Source organism: Sus scrofa, chromosome 13, assembly GCF_054392235.1.
Source record: "Sus scrofa isolate SSC_HxYL_T2T_F1_AM1 chromosome 13, Sscrofa_HxYL_maternal_Yorkshire_Landrace_v2.0, whole genome shotgun sequence".
NCBI classification, from domain to species: Eukaryota; Metazoa; Chordata; class Mammalia; order Artiodactyla; family Suidae; genus Sus; species Sus scrofa.
In genome coordinates this window covers 21,232,794-21,252,951 of record NC_139395.1, presented here as the reverse complement: position 1 = coordinate 21,252,951, position 20,158 = coordinate 21,232,794, and the positions used below count along the sequence as shown (strand labels likewise).

The window sequence follows — 20,158 nt, the reverse complement described above, 5'->3', positions numbered from 1 at the left end:
AGGTTCAATCCCTGGCTTCACTTAGTGGGTTAAGGACCCAGCATTGCCACTATTAGCTGTGGTGTAGGTCACAGACATGGCCTAGTTCCTGGGTTGCTGTGGCTATGGTGTAGGCCGGTGGCTACAGCTTCGATTAGATCCCTAGCCTAGAAACCTCCATATGCCACAGGTGTGGTCCTAAAAAGACCAAAAAAAAAAAAAAAAAAGTTCACAGATGGGCTATAAGGTAAGCATAATTGCTATCTCTTTGCTATACATGGGAAATAGAGCTTGGGAGACGGTAAGTGACTAATAATACTAACATGAGGCTGAGTGGGAATTCATCCACATTTATTACCAGAGTGGCTATTTGCAATGACTATGTTATACTGCTTCTGCTGGTGACAAGGATTTACTTATATCCCCTTTCCACTCCCACAAATGACCAAAGAAAGGAAAACTCCATACCTCACTGTTAAGTTTGTTTATCTGCTGCTTGGTCTCCTCTGCTTTGATGAAGAGGACGGCAGCTCCAATCTCCGGGTCTGAAAAGTGACACACACAAAAAACGAGTTTTTCAGGAATAAACTGCATATTCCAGGATTGGGACAATTGGAACAGAGAAGGAAGCCCACGTGACCTTTAACCTTTCTTGATGTTTGTGCCCTGTACATTCTGTCTCTCTAGTATTCCTCTGATGGCTCCGACAGACTCTTTGGAACTAGGCACACATTATGGTGGTGACCGTGACCCACACACTTACTGGACGTGTCCATGGTAAATCTCCCCCTCCCCCAAACACCATCACTACCATGTGCCCAGATGGTTCTTTTCTTTGACCATTTTCTAAAAATACATCACAGCCAGTGCCCAATCCATAGAAAAGGGATGTTCTTTTCCTGCTCTCTTTCCTTTCCAAATTTTGATTCCTGTGTTCACAAGGGCATTTTCCTCCCACTTCTCATCTCCACTACAAGCTTTCTGTCTCCTCCTATGTTGCTCTAAAAGGTTATTTCTCCCATTTCCTGGTTCCCTCCACTTTTTCTCTACCTTACTTTTACAAATATATTCTTATCAGTCAGGAGCAGAAGCACAGATGACTCATTGCATGCTGGAGTGGAAAGGATTTGATCTATATCTAATTCAAGTATATATATCATGATATGACTGTATAATTCTGGTCAATTATAGGTAGAAAACTTGTTTGTGGGAGAAAAATGTCACTTGGAACAATCTGAAGTGGCAGGATACTAAAAGCTCATTTTGCAGAGCTATTCTACAAAATTAATCCATTGATTCAGTGAATGATAAGAGAGCACCCACAATAAGCTAGGCCAGGCCTCCTTCAGAGGAGACAGAAGTGAATAAAGAAAATATATTGACCCTCATCAAGCTTTCATTCTATCAGTGAAAAGAGACATTTAAAAAGCAATTATGGGAGTTCCCATTGTGGCTCACGGAGACAAACCTGATTAGTATCCAGTCCCTGGCCCTGCTCAGTGGGTTAAAGGTGTTGCCATGAGCTGTTGCGTAGGTGGCAGACACCCCTCAGATCTGGTGTAGCCATGGCTGTGGCTGTGGCATGGGCCAGCAGCTGTAGCTCCAATTCGCCCCTTAGCCTGGGAACCTCCATATGCCACAGGTGCAGCCCTAAAAGAAAAAAAAAAAAAAAAAAAGCAATTATGCGGTAGATTTGGATATCATACAAAGGGCAGTAGGAACCCATCTCAGGAATTTAAGCATAGGAGTAGAGTAATAAGAATAAATGTGTATTTTTTTTTTTTATAAAAGTCCCCACTGTATGGAGACGAGTGTAAAAGGAAAGAGGAGACTTTGGTAGCAATGCATGCAAGAGATGAATATGGCAAAGAAAAGGTGGTGGCAGTAAGGATAGAAAATCTTAGAACTGAGAAATATTTAGGAGATAGAGTCAAGAACACTTGTTTTTTGAATGGATGAGTGTTGGAGTAGATGTTGGGAAAAGGGAGGAGGAGGCTAAGGGGGTGGCAGGGCTTGGTGAAATTCTGTGAACCAACAAGGAAAACTTCCACATGGGACCTACTATCAGCTTCCATGGCAAATATACCTGTTTGACTAAAACTATGATTTCTGTGCCTCTTGCCCCAAACAGAGCAATGTCAGCACATGTTAATTCCATTAAACGAATGAATCAGAATTGTTGATTAACGTCTGCATTCCTCGCCTCACCTTCCCTTCTTCCATCATTGCCTTACCAAGGAGTCTTACACTTCCACTTCCCCAGAAAATGACAAATGGTGAGGAAGAACTGTTGATTGAGATAGGATACTGGTATTCTACCAAATGAAGACATAACCCCGGAACCACACACTCAAGTTTTTCTTAGACTTGGCTTTGTCCATGCAAGGATTTACTAATTGGCAGGAGATCCTGACACAAGGGGAGGTTAGGGTTGGCAGGGTACCACTGGCCTTGTATTTGGTGATGGTTTTGGATTGCCTATAGCCCTTTAACACTGGTTGATTATTCTCTCTTTACCCACTATGGGTTCATCCTTTTTAGATGTTGTCCTTTCTGGCCCTTATCACATCAACAAATTCTTTTGTGGGAAATGAACCCAAGAGTGAAAGAGGAGCCTGGGCTAGGTTTAGGGGTACGCTTACATTCATTCACCATCACTAGAGAGTGATGTTTTATATAGTTCTCCATCATTTCTGACATTCTCACATACTTCTAGAGATGTCTATTCCTGATGAATGGCAAGCACAGAGCCTCTTACCAAATAAATTGGTTAAACATAACCAGCACTCCTACAATACACAACCAACACAGCACTTCCTTTGGGTAATGTTGCCTTTGTGGATTATTCTGTGTTTATGATAGGAAAACATAGTTACCCTCTGATGAAGAGCAGATGTTTGAATCTCCTGACACACCATTTTACCTGGGCTGAGAAGTAGCAGGGCATCTAGCCCGGACAGAGGAACAATTGCAAATGCTATCTTAATGACTTAGAGAAGGTGAAGAAGTGCCTGTACCAAACATGAAAAGTTATAAAGAAATAGCACCCCTCGAGAGAAGGCTAAATATAGAGCTTACCTCCGAGAGGAGGAGAAATTCTGGGCTCTGGTCTGATTGGTTCAGAGCCAAAGTCAAAAGTCTGGCTTTCTTCACTACTGTTTCCATCTTCAATTCCATCAACAATCCTGTTTAAAATAACAAGAATTGGCTAGTTGTGCATTTGTATTCATGGATTCCACTATTTCTAGAAGACATCTTGTATTAAATTTCTAAATTCTAGATACTCTAGAACTGTGCAATCCAGTAAGATAGCCATTAGCTTCATAGGGCTATTGAGCACCTGAAATGTGGTTAATGCAAATTGAGATGTGCTGGAAGTATAAAATACTCACTTTAGTAAAAAATGTAAATTATTTAATTAGTAATTTTTATATTGTTTACATTTGAAATGCTAATATTTGGAGCATACGGAGTCAAATAAAATATACTATTAAAGTTATTTCATGTATGTGTTTACTATTTTTTTATTGCTTTTTAGGGCTGAACCTGCAGCATATGGAAGTTCCCAGGCTAGGGGTCAAATTGGAGCTGCAGCTGCTGGCCTACACCACAGCCACAGTAACGTGGGATCCAAGCCTTGTCTGCAAGCTACATCACAGCTCACAGCAGTGCCAGGTCTTTAACCCACTGATCGAGGCCAGGAATCAAATCAGCATCCTCATGGATACTAGTCGAGTTTGTTACCACTGAGCCATGATGGGAACTTCCTGTGTTTACTTTTTAAAAGTGTGACTACTAGAACATTTAAATTATTTGTGTAGCTCACAGTTTTAGCTCATGTTATATTTCTATTGAACAGCAGCTTCTTATCTTAGACTCTTATTTATTCTTGGACTCAAAATCTTAAGCTATAGAAGTGCTCTTACCTAAATTTATCTTAATTTACTACTCTACCCAGAATTAAAGTGTTTAACCTAACGATATCAGCACCACAGCTACAGCTTGGATAACATCCCTGGCCTGGAAACTTCCATATGCCACAGGTGTGGCCATAAAAAAGAAAAAAAGAACTCTAGCTAATCTGCTTTCCTTGGTAAATAATATCAAATTGACTCATTATTTTAAAAGATGAATTTATGTAGAAAGTGTAAACATAAAGGTAACAAAGTCAGAAAAGAAGAATCATCTGTCATTCACCACTATTGTTAACATTTTGGAGTGTGTCCTCAAAATATTTTTCTATATATAAGATAAAATACACCTTTTCATAAGTGTGGAATCAGTTGTACATAAAATTTTCTTTTCAAGCTCTGATACATTTTCTCCATATTTAAAATTTATTATTTTCATTTTAGAAAATTTTAGGAAGGAGAAGATATAAGCAACTTACAATTTCAAATTACCATCTCCAACTGAACTCCTGAACATTTAATGTCCTCTATTTTTCACTAAGCCTTTTTTGCTTATTTTTTCCCTTAATATTATCTTTAAATGTATAAACTGTGTTCTTTGAATGAGTAATATACAGCATATAAGAAAGATCTCTTGCCTTACAAACAGAAAAACAGAATTTGAATCCATACTTCAGAAACAAACTCTGAGATTTTTGGACCTAACCTTCAAAATACTTAACACTTCTTACAACTTTACTTCCTGAAAAGGCAAAAAGTGATAGTAAATGAAAAATTACCATCTGTTTGTGTCATCTTTGGAAGCCAAAGCCATCCTGAGAAAGAAAAATGGAGCTGGAGGAATCGGGATCCCTGACTTCAGGCAATACTACAAAGTTATAGTCAACAAAACCATATAGTACTTGCACAAAAACAGAAATATAGATCAGTGGTTCAGGATAGAAAGCCCAGAATTAAACCCATGCACTTACAGTCAACTAATCTATGACAAAGGAGACAAGAATATACAATGGAGAAAAGACAGCTTGTTCAATAAGTGGTGCTGGGAAAACCAGACAGCTACATGTAAAAGAATGAAATTAGAACACTTCCTGATACCGTACACAAAAATAAACTCAAAATGGATTAAAGACCTAAATGTAAGGTGGATACTATAAACTCTTAGAGGAAAACAGGCTGAACACTCTCTGACATAAACAACAGCAAGATCCACCTCCTTAGAGTAATGACAATAAAAAGAAAAATAATTGGGACCTAATTAAACTTAAAAGTTTTTGCATAGCTAAGGAAACCCTAAACAAAACAAAAAGACAACTCACAGAATGGGAGAAAACATTTGTGAATGAAGCGACTGACAAGGGATTAATCTCCAAAATTTATAAACACCTCCTGCAGCTCAATACTGAAAAAATAACCCCATCAAAAAATGGGCAGAAAATCTAAACAGATAATTCTCCAAAGAAGACATACAGATGGCCCCCTCCCAAAAAAAAACACATGAAAAGATGTTCGACATCACTAATTTTTAGAGAAATGCAAACCAAAGCCACTATGAGGTGTCACCTTACACCCACCAGAATGGCCATCATCAAAAAGTCTACAAATAATAAATGCTGGAGAGGGTGTGGAGAAAAGGGAACTCTGTTACACTGTTGGTGGGAATGTAAATTTGTGCAACCACTATGGAAAACAGTGTGGAGATACCTCAAAAAACTAAAAATAGAAATAGAAATACCGTTTGATCCAGCAATCACACTCCTGGGCATCTATCCAAAGAAAACCATGACTTGAAAAGATACATGTACCCCAGTGTTCACTGAAGCACTATATACAATAGCTAAGACATGGAAACAACCTAAATGCCCATCGACAGAGGAGTGCATAAAGAAGATGTGGTACACATACAGATTTATGGAATATTACTCAGCCATAAAAAGGAATGAAGTAATGCCATTTGCAGCAACATGGATGGACCTAGAAATTATCATGCTAAGTGAAGTTCATCAAACAGTGAGACGCAAATGTCATATGCTATCACTTATATGTAGAATCTAAAAAAAGGATACCATGAACTTCTTTGCAGAATAGATACTGACTCACAGACTTTGAAAAGCTTATGGTTTCCAAAGGTGACTGGTTGGGGGGGTGCTGGAGGAGTGGGGGTGCTGGGCTGGGGGTTTGGTATGGAAATGCTATAAAGTTGGGTCGTGATGTACAACTATAAATGTAATAAACTTCACTGAGTTAAAAAAAGCATATTCTCACTAAAAAAGAAAAAAAATTAGCGAGTATATGAAACTTAGGAAGCACTCGATATGTTTTTTTTTCCCCTGTGTCTATTTTTATTTAACTGTTTTGTATAGCCTATCCCTTTCACATTTTTTGAATCAGGGTTTTTTTTTAACATCTCAGTGATCCTTATTTGATCCTAAAGTGATTTTTTAAAATTACAAATCAAACCATCCCATATTACCTACTGAAGAGACCAAAAATAAAGCTGAACTTCAGTCATCGACAATAATGAAGCAAATATTATGGGAAGTGAAAATCTGCACTTCATTTCCTTTATAATTTCCACTTGTTGCTCCATGAACCTTGGTAAGATCAGCTACTGACAGGATAACAATATGGACTTTGTTTTATCTCTTCTAGTTTCATCAGACATTTATAAATTATAAAATTACGATGTAGAAATAGACATCTATAAAATAGTAGAGCTAAATGGATAAAGGCAATTTGAACATTGAATGGAGCCTTTTGAGAGTATGACTAGAACTACTTATTCTGATACTGCACGCACCTCCACATCGCGTCAAAAATTGCACACAAAGTTTAAGAAAACTGAAGCATCCAGGCTACAAATCTGTGTGGCAGAAAGGTCCAGAGGCTGAATAATTTACAAGTCAGCTTCTAGTGTGAATAAAAAGCAGCCCCTTCACCCGAGGAAAGATTACATGACATGAACGCTTACCTCGGACTGAGGTCTGGAGGTCCAGCATTATTCAAAGTTGAAAGTTGCAATTGCAAGTTCTTCTCTTTTCTTTTACTATGGTTAGGGCCTTCGGTTTCCTGTTTGGTTTTGGGGGAGTTTGAACTGGAGACTCTTATGGGTGAGTGAAATGGTACTGTTCCTGAGGCGAGCTGCTTCAAGCTTAAGCCAAGGTAGCTTTTACTGCCTCCAGCCTTCTTGCTGCGTGAGGATCCCCTCGTGTAGATGGGAGAGAGGGAGGCTGTCTCCTCTTCCTCCCCCACCTCCTCTTCTTCCTCCTCATCTTCCACAATGGATGGAAGTCTCCTCTTGATGCTGCCATTTCCCTTGGGCTCTGACTAAAGCAGAGGATAATGGAGATTAGCACAGGTTGCGAAGACCTCTTGAGAGGCGGATGTCTCATGCTGCAGGTCCCATCTGAACAAAGCCCAATCCCCAAGAGACATGCTTACCTTTTAAACTGCAGACTTTGCAGGTTTTTTTGCTATTATTTATTCAGGTGTTCAGAGTCTGCCTAGTTCTGATCTTTGCTAGTTTTACTCTCTCTGCTTTCTTGGTGTTAGCCTACCACCCTCCTCTTGGTCTTTTAAACTCTCTTGGTGGGGAACCATGTGCAAGGTGCATTGTACCCGGTTTGCATCTAGCTTTTCATCAGCCTGTCATATATCCTAGTATACGATGGCGTGCTTCAGGAATAAGACATTTTCAATTTTATTGCAAAACTCTGGGCCTTAACAGTGTATTTATTTATTTATTTATTCATTCATTTTTCATGTAGCCTCATCATTTTATTTTTATTGAAGTACGGTTGATGTATAACCTTATATAAGTTACAGGTGTGCAATATGGTGATTCACTATTTTTATGGGTTATATTTCATTTATAGTTATTATTAAAATATTGGCTATATTTTCTGTATTGTATAATATATCCTTATAGATTTTTTGTTTGTTTGTTTGACATTTTGAAATTTTCTTTTCTGGGTTAGGGAATTACAGCCTTCCATCTTTCCACTGGCAACTTTATTTTATTTTATTTATTTTTTGGTCTTTTAGGGACACACCCACAGCACACGGAGCTTCCCAGGCCAGGGGTAGAATTGGAGCTGTAGCCTCAGGCGTACTCCACAGCCACAGCAATGCCAGATCCAAGCTGCATCTGTGACCTACAACCACAGCTCACAGCAATGCTGGATCCTAAACCCACTGAGCGAGGCCAGGGACTGAACCTGTGTCCTCATGGATAGTAGTCAGATTCATTTCCACTGAGCACAATGGGAACTCCGCATTGGCAACTTTAGATCCTATCTCTTCTGGATCCAATTTTTCTGTTTTTTTTTTTTAATTGGAGTATGGTTGCTTTATAAGTCCTTGTAGCTTATTTTATGCCTTAAAGTTTGTACATTTTAATCCCCTACCCTTTATTACCTGCCCTTTTCCTCTCCTTACTGGTAATTCTTGTTTGTTCTCTGTGAGTCCACTTCTTTTTTGTTACATTCACTAGTTTGATGTATTCCACATATTAGTGATATCATAGAGTATTTGCCTTTCTCTGACTAATTTCCCTTAGCATAATCGGGCCTTGATATTTTAAAGTTATAGGGTCTTTAGTGGAAGTTTCTGTGGAGATCAACCACAAAATTTCATTCTCCTTGAGAATAAAACTCTTTCCTTTTTTGGATCATAGATGGAAGATCAGAAGTGTCTTTTGCTCTCCTTGTTGGAGAGCAATAACTCGGTCGGAAATGGAGCAAACCGTTTGATCTGCTCACCTTCCTCTGCTTAGAAAAGGAAGGAGAGAGTCTTGTTAAACCCTCACATAGGGCTCTTGACTGGGTTAATTCAACCTATAAGTTTAGGAGAAGCAAGGAGAGGATGGGAAAGGACAAAGAAGGTGATGATGAATGGGCAGGACAGACATGGCAGCAAAGCTAAGCTAATGGCCCTCAACAATCACTGTAAGAGGCTGTGTTTTGTGCTCTGCCCCAGACATGGCTGCCCTGCTCCAAAAGGTCAATTCATTTTTCCTGTGCCTCAGTTTCTTTTGAGAATACAATTATCAACAATTTCTAACAAAAAAATAAACCAAAAGACCTAAAAGTACTTTTTTTTTTACATTTGGAAAAACATTTATTTTTTAACTTAGTAACAACAGAATAAAAAGTGTTGTCAGTTAGCCACATTATTTGAATTCTTCACCTGAAAATGATTCTAGAGTTTATCTAGAAATAAGAACTTTTAAATATATATATATAATGATTTTTATTTTTTTCCATTATAGCTGGTTTACAGTGTTCTGTCAATTTTCTACTGTACAGCATGGTGACCCAGTTACATGTACATGTTTACATTCTTTTTTCTCACATTATCATGCTCCATCATAAGTGACTAGACATAGTTCCCAGTGCTACACAGCAGGATCTCATTGCTAAGCCATTCCAAAGGCAAGAGTCTGCATCTATTAACCCCAAGCTACCCATCCATCCCACTTAAATGTCATGAGCTGTCGTGGTTATTACTTCATCTTTTTTCTTTTTTGGCCCCACCCATGGCCTGTGGAAGTTCCTGAGCCAGGGATTGAGCCTGTGCCACTATAGTAACAATGCCAGGTCCTTAACCCCCTGTGCCAAAAGAGAACTCCATTTATTATTTCACCTTAATAAACGGTTTGTTGGTATACATGAATTTTACTATTACAATTACATATCTATATCTATCTATCTATCTATACAGCAAAAATGAACTTGAACCTGTAGTGACTGACAGGTCCCTTCTGTTTAGGCCATAGCTGTTAAGTGAAATGATCCATTCACTTATGAAGTGTTTGTTTGTTTGTTTTTGTATTTTCATCTTATGGGTCAAAAATTTCTTGAGCGAATGGAATGATTTGATCCATCTTTCCAACTATATACAACTATTTTAATTAATGGTAAAGTCACTAATTCTTTATTGAGATAGTCATGTATCTCATTTTTTTTGCTTTGGTTTTTTTTTTCCACAGCATTTTAAGATTCTGTGCTTTCAACAAAAGTTGGACCCATGTGGAATTGCAGAAGAACATTTGTATACTACTTTTACAGATAGAAAAATGAGTTTACCCAGCTAAAGACTCAACAGGGAAAACTTATTAGAGAAATTAAAACAGTGAGTACATTCATTCTCTAACTGGATTTCTATTTATATTTTCATGAGCAATTTAACCATTCCTTTGTTTCAAGGAGGTACCAGTGGTTCTAATAGAACCTTCTGACTAGTAACCTATAAGACCTATTTCTTTTTTTTTTTTTTTTGTCTTTTGTCTTTTTTTTGTTGTTGTTTTGTTGTTGTTGTTGTTGTTGTTGCTATTTCTTGGGCCGCTCCCGCGGCATATGGAGGTTCCCAGGCTAGGGGTCGAATCGGAGCTGTAGCCACCGGCCTACGCCAGAGCCACAGCAACGCGGGATCCGAGCCGCGTCTGCAACCTACACCACAGCTCACGGCAACGCCGGATCGTTAACCCACTGAGCAAGGGCAGGGACCGAACCCGCAACCTCATGGTTCCTAGTCGGATTCGTTAACCACTGCGCCACGACGGGAACTCCAAGACCTATTTCTTATATGTCTACAAGTTCGTTTAATTTTCAACATTTACATTTTGTCATGGAGACTTGGTGCCTTGGACAAGTTGCCTAGATACTGTATTTTTGTGATCAGGGCAGCCAACATTATATACACCAAGTGTTAATCAGCCCATATGCCATCATCCAAATTTATTAAATGATTAAATACTTAGTCCTACATGCAGCCTCTGTGCAGGAGCACCAGTTACTTTCTTCAAGCCATCAGAAATAGAAGCATCTTCCTCCTTTGTGTCCTTGGATTCACCTGTATACACTGTACAAAGTCCAACCACAAATCACACAATTCTAAAAGACCTGTGACTTACTAACTACCTTAGTCAAATAATATGATTGTTTAAAGCCCTGGCTTCCTCACCTATAAATAGGCAATAGTGTGAAGAGAAAATTAGATATTAGATAATGGAAGTTGAACACTTAGTGATATGCATTGAATGTGCTTACTAAATGCTTGCCCTTGTAATGATGTGATCAAGAAGAAATTGGAAACAACATAAATGTACATCATTTAGTACATCAGGGCAGGTACTGTAGAGAGTGCAGGGAGATTTTACATAATCTCCCCTTCTCTCTTATCTTAATTAACAGAATGCTTAGCACTTGCTAAGATGTGCATTGCCCAAAGACCACCCTTTCAACTTCCTTTGCCACTTGGTTTGGCCATGAGGCTAAGTTCTGGGATGATGGTGGTGTGTAAGTGGACAGGTTATAAGGAAATCTTAGGAAGATTCCTAGAAAACTGGAAGCTTCTATCTTCCTCTTTCACATTTATTTAGTTTCTAGTCTGGAATATTGATGAAATGGGTGGATCTCCAGCAGCCATCTTACAGAATGAGAAGAGGGAAGACATACATTGAGGATCATGAAATAAAAAAAGGAAATCCCCAGATCCCATTGACACTGTTATATTGCTGATCTTGGACCTTGTCCATGAGAGAGAAATAAACCTCTATTGTCTCAAAAGCCCAGTTATCCTGGTGGTTTTGAGATTATAAATGAACTTCAGCCTTAATTACACAGAAAAAAACCTTTTTTTGAAAGTGAAGGATGGGAGTTCCCACTGTGACACAGTAGGTGAAGACTGGTTGCAGTGACTTGGGTCACTACAGAGGTGTAGGTTTGATATGTGGCCTGGGGAATTTCCATATGCTACAGGTATAGCCATAAAAAAAAAAAGAAAGTGAAGGACGTTATATTATTGGAAGGGATGTTCATTTTTAGAGTGCTATGGAGGGGTAAGAAATTCAAATTGGAAAATCCAAAAGAAGGCTAAATTGCTCCTCGTGAGAAAGAAACTATAGGAAAGGTCTGGTGGAAAAGAGGTATAGTAATGAGGAAAGGTTGCCTATTGGGAAAATTTTAAACATAATGGCCATTTTGTTAGTTCCTGAGGAGAGATTTTGTGGCTTGAAAGAGAAAGGACAACTAGTGCCAGAGAGAAACTTGGTTGACAGCACTGAGATTCTTTGGGAGCTTAAAAAAACCTTATCAATAGTAACCCTGTTTATTCCCCACTCTCAGCCATCTTCAGTTAATTATCAATGTCTTTTGTGAAGTGTTATGTAACTGGATGTATTCGTGTGCCTCTGTATGCATATGTGTCTGTGTGGATGCAAGTGTGTGAATGTTGGGGGGAGGTTCTGCTTCAAGAAGAGTACAGAGCAAGAAAAGGAGCTGTACATGGGGTTCCTGCCACAGGATTGTTAGTCATCAAAGTCTATATAGTAAACTGTTCAGGGTAAAATGAAATTGGAGGGTTCTTAAAAGTTGGGACTGTCTTAAAAGCTCAATACTTCTAAGATCAATACCTTGAGTCTTTGCTACTTTGGGCAGGTTTTGGTGATAAACTACTTTTTAACAATAACAATAAAGCCCTAAAATAGATACATGAGTTTCATTCCTTTTATATTCCCAAACTCATGAAAGTCATTGCCACATCTCTCATGGGGAAGTGTATCAGGGGAAGTAAAAAATGAATGCATAAAAATCCTCAAGGGGGAGATGAAGATGGATTTGTTGGAAATCCCATACATTTTATTTTTTTTTCTTTTTATACCCACACCTGCCGCATATGGAAGTTCCTAGACTAGGGGTTGAATTGGAGCTGCAGCTGCCCGCCACAGCCACAGCAACGCCAGATCTGTGAACTATGCTTCAGCATGTGGCAACGCCAGATCCTTAACTCACTGAGCACCAGGCGTTGAACCTGCATCCTCATGGACACTATGTGGGGCTCTTAATCTGATGAGCCACAACAGGAACTCTGGAAATCCTACACATTTTAGATAAGTATTTTGCTCTTTGGCAAAAGCCATACCTGTGAGACTGCAGATTTGTTCGATAATCTTGATATCACCTGAAAGAACAAACAAACAGAAGTTGTAACAATCATTTACACCCTCCCAGGTGGTTTGGGACAGGGTGAGAGGTAGGAGGCAGGGAAAGAGAAGACAGTTCAGAGGGTGTATGTGTGTGGGGGGGGGCTAGCCCACCTTTGTAAGCCAGGGAAGAGTAAATACCTCCTGAAGGATGCTGGGAATGTCTCCCACAGCCCACCTCCAGAAGCTCTATTGACCAGTGAGTGTGATTTAAAAAAGGGAGCAGCAAATTGACTGTTGTAACTCATTGGTTACATTTTCCATCTTGATGCTTTATTTGCTCTCCTTTTGTTTTCCATCTCCCTTATTGTTCTTTCTTGCCCTTTTGCTAAATTATCTTATCTTCCACAATGCTTCTCTCTGGCTCTGTGAAAACAGAAATCCATGGATTCTTTGCTTATTTAATTTCATTCCTTTCTCTTTCTCCATCTCTTCTTCCTTGAATATGGTTGGGGGTAATGAATCCTTCCTGTCCCATTATACTTGCTATGGTGTTCCCTGTGGACAAGGATTAAGTTCACTGGGGGTCCTAAATTTAATTGATTTTAAGATCCATTTGATTGTAAAAAAGAAAAAAAAATTGCTATCAATCAAACTGTGACATCCATGATAAGCCAGATCTCAAGAGGGGTTAAAATGTGAAAAACATGCTGTACAGTGGGAAAATAAAAAAAAAAATGTGAAAAACAAATATGGAACTTAGGCTTCCATCTCAAAACACATCTTGTATAAAATCAAGCTATGGTGCTGCAGAGGAATACATTAAAAACATGCACCTTCCGTGACGTACAAAGAAGCTCTGGAAATTATGCCATATCCTGGAAATATGTTTCAGGTCTCATACACATTGTTTTCTGCTCAAATATACTTCTTTCAATTTAAAGTGGTAATAGATGCAATAAATTAACATAATTTTATTCACATAAAAAAAATCTCACATTTGAAAATGATCTGCATAGTAAGTGAGACATATTTGGTAATTCTGTCACCCCCTCACTGTTTTTTCTCTTCTAGATGATTAGGGAAATAGATCTGTTATTATTTATACAAATGCCAGCATCATTATTGCTGTGCAAATATATGTTTCATCAATGTTTAATTTTATCAAAGCAGTCAACCCATTCTACATCTGTTTAGTTGCCTAAATATGCATTCATCAGAAGCATTGTAGACATAAGTTTTGTAATAATTCCCTAAATGGTGACAAATAAAACAGCTGAATAATTAAAAATGTGAAAAATAAAACAAAATTATAGTGCTGATGCTACTGTGGTAGACATAAAAATGTGTTTTTTAAAAAGCCTTTAGTTACAGCTTGGAGGAGAGAAAGAACACCCCCAGTGGGGCTCAGGAAGCCTGAATATCTTCAGGTCAGAGATGATCGCTAAGGAACAAGAGAGAGGCACTGGCCTTAGCATCTCCTGACTTGGGTGTGACTCCCAACCCCTATGATTTACTCTCAGTATGAGCTCCATCAAGCTGGTGAATCGCAAGACTTTTTATATGACAGTGCTTCTCAAACTTATATGAGCACACAAATCACCAAGGGGTCCATTAAAATGCAGGTTCTGATGCAGGAGGTCTGGGTGGGGCCTGAGACTCTGCATTTCCAATGAGCTCCCAGGTAATATTGATGTTGCTGTTGCACTTTGAGTAGTGAGGTCTTCTAACCAATGCCACTACCATTATCCTATCAACTATTACCTCCTGAAGTATTCACTGTGATAAGCACCCTGGCAAATGCTCTCCAGCCATTACGTCCACGAATTTACATTGCAAATTGTAAGTGTACATCATAGGACCACCATTACTGTGATGGGCTCTCCAAATAAATCATTTCATTCATATATGGTATTAATTACACATTTAAAAAAAGAGTACTATGATATATTCATTCTGATGAATAATACTTCATGCTAATCCAGATACTGCCAAGTGTAGAGAATATCAGTTTCATGGAAACACAGTATTTTTCTTTTTTTAATTTGGCTGAACCCACAGCATGTAGAATTTCCTGGACAAGGGATCAAACCCAAACCACGGCAGTGACCCAAGCTGCTGCAGTGACAATGCCAGATCCTTAACCTGCTGAGCCACCAGGGATATCCTGGAAACCCTGTATTTTAAAGCTAGAAATGACCTTGAAAAGTCTCTGCTACAATGAGCTGTACACCTGGCACATTATAGAACACTTTGGGAAGTGTTTCTTAAAAAGTCAGATTGCAAAGTACCAACTCAAAGAGTTCTTTCAGCTGGTAGTGTGTATGGAGCCCTGGTCTCCGGGTCCAGTTTGAAACCCCTGATTCAGTACAACTCTCTGACTAGAGATGTGGAAAACTGTGGCCCCAGAAGATAAGATGACTTGCCTGATTATGCAACAAGTTAATGGCAGAACTTCCACCAGAGCTGTGCCTTCTGACTCTCCGTGTTCCTCATGCAGAATCAAGTTTTTTCAGGTACCTCCTCCAACATACTACTCTTTCTTGGTCTGAAAGATGAAATGCCTGATCTACTGTAGAATTTAATCTGCTTTGATGGTTGTCATAAAGCAGACCCAAAACACTCATCATGCTAAGTTACCCAAGCACTACGTTAACATTTTCTGAGTCATAGATCTTGCAGGAAATTGGATGAATTCTAGGCATTCTTTTCCAAGTGGGAAAACTAATACATGGATAAAGACTTTGAATGGAAAATGTTTATTGATACCATTTTCTTATTCTAGCAACTAGAAGACTCAAAGGCTTTGAAAGTTTTGAGAAAGGTAGCCATCCAATTTTGAGTCTCTCTCCTATGGAGTTTTTATATCTTTTAGACAGTAAGAAGAATTGTTGGTGATCTCTAGTGGGGATAATGAAAAAAAAAAAAAAAGACTGAAGTTATAGAGGTTGGGAAGATAAAAAAGAAAGTCTGTCAGACACAAGAGAAGGAAATTATGTCATTGCAGTAACATCTTGAGAGAGATAAGAAGGTTGAAGTTCAGCCCATTTACACCTTGGGAATGTACCCTTCAGCCTATCAGGATGGACGAAGTCAAGTATGGGCAGAAAGGCTGAGGGCATGGCTTGGCACAAGGTTATGGACAGAGATGAGGCTTCATAACCTTGAAGATGGGGAGACATTCTCAGCTTTGGCGCATTGTTTTTAAATGTTTCTGCCCAGCTTTTCTCCTCCTTTCTCCTCATCCTAAACACCTAAATTACCCTATCACTCTGTAAGTCCAGGGGGAACTTACAATTAAAATTAAGTTAGAAAAATACTGCCCACTGGCATCAAGGACCAGAAGAGGAAAATGGTGTCTTAGTCCTCATATAATTTGCTACCCAAAAAGCAAAACAAATTCACAATTTTTAAAAATGGTGTAAAGAAGGTCCCAAGGTCTACTATTGAGCTTGAACTGCAAATGAAAATCAAACATATTAAAATTAATGGTATTTTAGATGTGAAAAATGCCATTGCATTCTTTAATACCATCTGTTTTATTGAATGAAGACCCTTCTATAAGAGCTGTCATAGGCTTATATTTGATCTTGACCTTTCAACTCATTTTTTCCTTAAGTTCTCAAATTTCTCAATAGTAAATTTTCCTGCTCTTAGGATTTTCATGAATTCTTTTAGTTGGCAAGGGAGTTCTTTTATTATTATTTTTTTTCATCTATTTCTCCTACCCATTAAAACCCCTTTGAGTTCTGACAAGTGATGCTGGGACATTAAGGTTTATGGCACCACCTTTTATGGGAGGCTAATGGGCCATGGCTAGAAGAAACATGAGTGGTTTCTCAGTAGTGATGGAGCATTACTATTAACCTCTCCTTACTCTCAAGCTCTTTTTCAGAGGGTGAACCACTAAGAAATTGACTATTATGAATCAGAAAGGAAGTAAAGGAGAGTGGAATCCACCACACACCCAGGACTCCTCACCATAACCCAAGAGGCCAGTGGCCCAAGGAAGGTAGGACATCTATTTCCATTGTCTACTTGGTCCTCAGGTCATATTTATAAGCCCAGGTGTGAGTTTGCAAATGTCCTCTCAAATGTGGAATCTCATGAGATACGAAAGTGTCCTGGTGAGAATGTCATCTGCAACTGATAGTTCAACTGGGAAAGTGAGATGTTAATTTCAAGGCTTTTCTCTCCAGTGCATTCTGTTTTGCTAACAATGCCATATTGATTAAGTGACAGTGCAGATTGAAGGAACATGTGCTTCTGTTCAGAAAAACGGGTCATCACAAATTACCTTGTTCCCTGGAAAGCAAAGTTACCAGTATTGGTGGCTGTTTGTGATTAAAGAAGATACAAATGAGGATACTCACAAATAACCCCGTAATTCACATAGTGAAAATGTCCGATCTTACAAAATCAATAAATAATTGTCAAACCAATAGGTCTCATTTTCTTATTTGCTTCTTTCTCTTGTAGACTTGAGTAGAGGGGCCAAAAGCAGTGAATGACACCAGTGGCAGGTGGTGGATGGGCAGAGGAATCAGAAACCTCTGGAGAAGGCTTTGAACATGGAGTATTCATCTTCAACTACACACGTCTGAGGTCACCACCCTCTAATCTGAAGAAGAGGTTTTTTGAGACTGGTGTGAACCCAATGCGGGTAAAGCAGTTTCTGTTATGTTTCCTTTGCTTGTTGTATAACTGAGAACTAAAAATGGGATTTTAATGAAAAAACTAATGATTCTGACATTTCCCAATTTCACCCTGAGCCTTGAGGTCAAAACAGATTATTAAGACTTGGAGGAGAATGCTCTTCTTCTCCTGGGTAATTGCTATTGCTTCTGTGACGGGAAGCACAAGTCAAGTAATCGAGTCTTGAATTTAATGCTTCCTGATGGCTAGAGCTAGAAAAATCATCTCCCGAGCCTACAGTGTAGGAAGCGCTAGGAAAACTCTTCATTGAGGTATATTATGATGAAAGGTCTATGTGCAGAGAAGGGAACCCATTTAGGAGGTAGACTAGCATTATGGTTGAAAGCTGGAATTGCCCCACTCTTGTCATTCCTTAGCAATGCAAACTTGGGGAGCATATTAACTGTAATAGGATAGGTAATGCTGAGGCAACAAATATTGCACTGCATTTCAGTGGCTTTCTACAAGCCACTCACTCTTCCTCTCAAAAGTGATGACAATGATTAAAGTTGTTTTGAGGATTAAATGAGATAGATGTGTAAACCAAACAAATCTTAGAGACCCAGTTGGCCACATCTGATGTAGCGTCATATACAGAGAAATATAGTACAGCAATCAAAAGTAATTTTAATCTTTTTGAGTACATCTTTCAAGAACCCTAAGGCACACAGGGATGAACTACCTTAAGACCTTTGTCAAATGACACCTCCTATTCTCTTCCATTAGTAACAACAATAGCGCTTCTCCAAACCCTCTCCCTGGGTCCCTTCTATCCCCTCCTGCTTCCCTCTGGCCATCGTGTCCAAATTCCTGCCAGAGGTGGCCACTAGGTGGTGCTATGCCTTCCTCGCTTGTCTCCAGGGAGAAAAAGTATTTGGAACCTGCTGGGAAGTGTCTCTCACAACTTCAACTTAATGACCCACGAGGAATTCTCACATAAATTTATGGTGAAAAAGGTCCTCGAAATGTTGCATTTGGTAAGTATTTGGTTCAGTGTGTAGCATAGAGAATGATTCGTGTTAATAAGTGGAAATTATTATTATTAATACATTGGTTATGAAGAAACATTCTCTTTGAATTACTGAGGAGTAGGGTATTATTAGCCAGGTCACGCATAGTTAAATATTCACACAGATGGGTTTATCCAACTTAAAACCTATATATATAACACACACATAGGATTTCTTTCTTTCTTTCCTCTTTTTTTTTTGTCTTTTTAGGGCTGCACCTGCAGCATATGGAGGTGTCCGGGCTAGGGGTCAAATTGAAGGTGCAGCTGCCGGCCTACACCACAGCCACAGCAACACCAGATCCTTAACCCACTGAGTGAGGCCAGGGATCGAACCTGCGTCCTCATGGATATAGTCAGATTTGTTTCCACTGAGCCACGATGGGAACTTCCCTTTCATTTTTTCTTTCTTTCTGCTGCATCTGTGGCATATGGAAGTTCCTGGGCCAGAGATCAACCTATGCCACAGCTGCAGCAACCCCGATCCTTAATCCACTGTGTCACAGTGGGAACTCCCTAGAATTTCTTAATAAGGAGGCTATTAAACTTCTTAGAAGCAAATTTCCCCCAAACTGTTCTAGCAAATACCTGTCATCCCATGCCACAAAAACAGATTTTTCTTTGCCCAGCACTGGGTAGAATATTATATATATAGTAATAGTTTGGTCTTTTATTCATGTCCCTCTCAACCCCTTTATCTGCTTCGTTTAAGTAAAATGTAACACTTTCAGATTGTTCACAGGGATGTATACAGTCAATAAGACACTGACAATAGATACAAATTAACTTAAGCACATTTTTAACTTCCTATCTTTGAATTAAAGTATATGAATTATAAGGCTTTGGAAAAAAAAGAAAACCCAAAGGTATCCCTTAATACTTATTTTAAAACTTGGACATGTGGGATGATTTTGAGGGAGAGCGTTATTTACTAACACATAGTTCATATTATCCTAGAAAGAAAACAAATGGAAACACACTATTGTGTAAAGAAAATGGACTAGAATTCTCTCAGCAATGACATACACCTTTAAAGATTTCAGGCTTAAGGAGCTATGTACCATATTAATGATTTGGGAGTTTAGCAGGATATTCAGTGCTAAAAGAATTTACACAGTTTAAACTTAGTATGTGGAGCTGAGATCCCAGGCCCCCAGTGACCTGCTTCTGATTAGGGTACAATGGCTCCTGGTTAGGCTGTAAAACCAGCTGCTATATAATTGTAAGGAAACACAATAGCTGGTTTCATCAGTGTTTCAGGATACACGCTGAGTATTCTGATTTCAAACCAGGTCGGTGAACAAAGATGCTCGATTTGGTGTAGAAGTTTTCACATCGCAACTCCCTATGGCACTTTTAAAGTTAATCCGCAATGCCTGATTTGCTGCCTAGGAAGCCCACTGTCAATTATACACTGTAATAGAAAAGCTGAACAGCCCTATCTATTGAAGACAGGGTTGGAGCCAGCAAACTGAAATGAGTAACTTTGTGTATTTGAACCTTAGTGCCTAGGTTAAGCTCAACTACAAAAAAAACATGAAGAAACTTATATAGGACACAATACATGAAGAAACTTATACAGGACCACAATAGTGGGGTCATAGGCAGCTTTGATGGAAGAGGAGGAGGAGGGGGAAGAGA

General features: G+C 39.0%; 1 protein-coding gene across 9 annotated transcripts in view; it reads right to left on the bottom strand.

Annotated features, from left to right (window-relative positions):
* Window positions 1-20,158, bottom strand: part of KCNH8 (potassium voltage-gated channel subfamily H member 8) — a 447,861-nt gene that overhangs the window by 57,944 nt on the left and 369,759 nt on the right. For all 9 annotated transcript variants that reach the window (XR_014824095.1, XR_014824098.1, XR_014824099.1 and 6 more), the window contains 4 exons: window positions 12,813-12,851; window positions 6,862-7,217; window positions 3,058-3,164; window positions 448-524 (listed from right to left, as the gene is read on the bottom strand). Coding sequence is in view for 5 of the 9 variants with exons in the window: in XM_084989953.1 (XP_084846079.1) it covers window positions 448-524; window positions 3,058-3,164; window positions 6,862-7,217; window positions 12,813-12,851 (579 nt within the window). In the remaining 4 variants the exon portion in view is untranslated. The remainder of the gene's footprint in view (window positions 1-447; window positions 525-3,057; window positions 3,165-6,861; window positions 7,218-12,812; window positions 12,852-20,158) is intronic.